At 34.7% G+C, this 993-nt stretch overlaps 1 protein-coding gene across 1 annotated transcript in view; it reads right to left on the reverse strand.

Annotated features, from left to right (window-relative positions):
• Nucleotides 1–993, reverse strand: part of hpf1 (histone PARylation factor 1) — an 11,052-nt gene continuing 10,059 nt past the window's right edge. The window contains exons 7-8 of the mRNA XM_005741201.1: nucleotides 701–873; nucleotides 1–323 (exon numbers count right to left, since the gene is read on the reverse strand). Of these exons, the coding sequence (XP_005741258.1) occupies nucleotides 189–323; nucleotides 701–873 (308 nt within the window). The 3' untranslated portion in view covers nucleotides 1–188. The remainder of the gene's footprint in view (nucleotides 324–700; nucleotides 874–993) is intronic.

Here is a 993-nt window from a genome sequence, read left to right on the forward strand (position 1 = left end):
AAAAAAAAGCTTTATTGAACAGCTACTTTTTACAAACAAGACATCACTAAACTGTTTCCAGTTAGTGACAGCAGCACAAATCCACCAAAAATATCAGCAATGACAAGCAACAGAAGACAAGAACACATGGTGGGAAAGCTTATAAAGAGCCAGAACAGAAATGTACTTCTGAATAATTTTTTTTTGTTTTAATGTGGAGAGAGTTGGTCTATGTTGTCATGGATACGACTTGACAGATGGGTCTCCAAAATTTCCCCAAACAAGTTCCTTTTCAGTAAGTTGTAAGCCATGGGCAAAAGTTGCTTGATAACCTTGTGGAAGTACTGTAAGAGAGAGAGAGAGAGAAAATCAAAGAGAAATGATTTATATCCCCAAAAACCCAGTCCTTAAAAAGTTTTGAAAATTCAGTTCTTTGTATGGACCAAAGCATTAGTTCCCAACTTATGTTTATTCTATTTAACTTAAATGTATGTGCAACATTAAAACACTAATAGTTCTAGTATAGCCACTAAAAGTTTGATGTCCCCTGTTTTTGATTTGTTGTGTTTTGTTTTAAATATGTCAAAGAATTAAAACTATCCCATTTTAAATAAGAAATAAGTCGAAAAGAAAAGTTCTTTTTATTTCATAAGTCATCTCAGAAATCACATCAAATCCAAGAAAGATGATTGCTGAAGAAGCAGTGACTTAGTATACTCACATGAGATCCATAACAGAAGAGGTCTATTCCCAGTTCATAACCCATGCCATAATCGCACTCATCATTAGCAAACTGAACAAATGTTATCATTTCCTGGATCGGTCCAAAAGCTTTGACGCGTTCTTCATCAGTCCGTGCTTCAACAATGGCTTTACAAATTTTCTTGAGACCAGCTGGGACACAAGGGAAAAAACAAATTTGTTAAGGAGCGGAGACAAAAAAATAAATAAAAATCTCTGCAATCTCCAAAAGTTGATTCTGTTCATCTGGAGGTAGTGTTTTCAGTGGGAGAA

The sequence above is a fragment of the Pundamilia nyererei genome, unplaced genomic scaffold, assembly GCF_000239375.1.
Source record: "Pundamilia nyererei isolate P.nyererei 1_Seehausen unplaced genomic scaffold, PunNye1.0 scaffold00107, whole genome shotgun sequence".
NCBI classification, from domain to species: Eukaryota; Metazoa; Chordata; class Actinopteri; order Cichliformes; family Cichlidae; genus Pundamilia; species Pundamilia nyererei.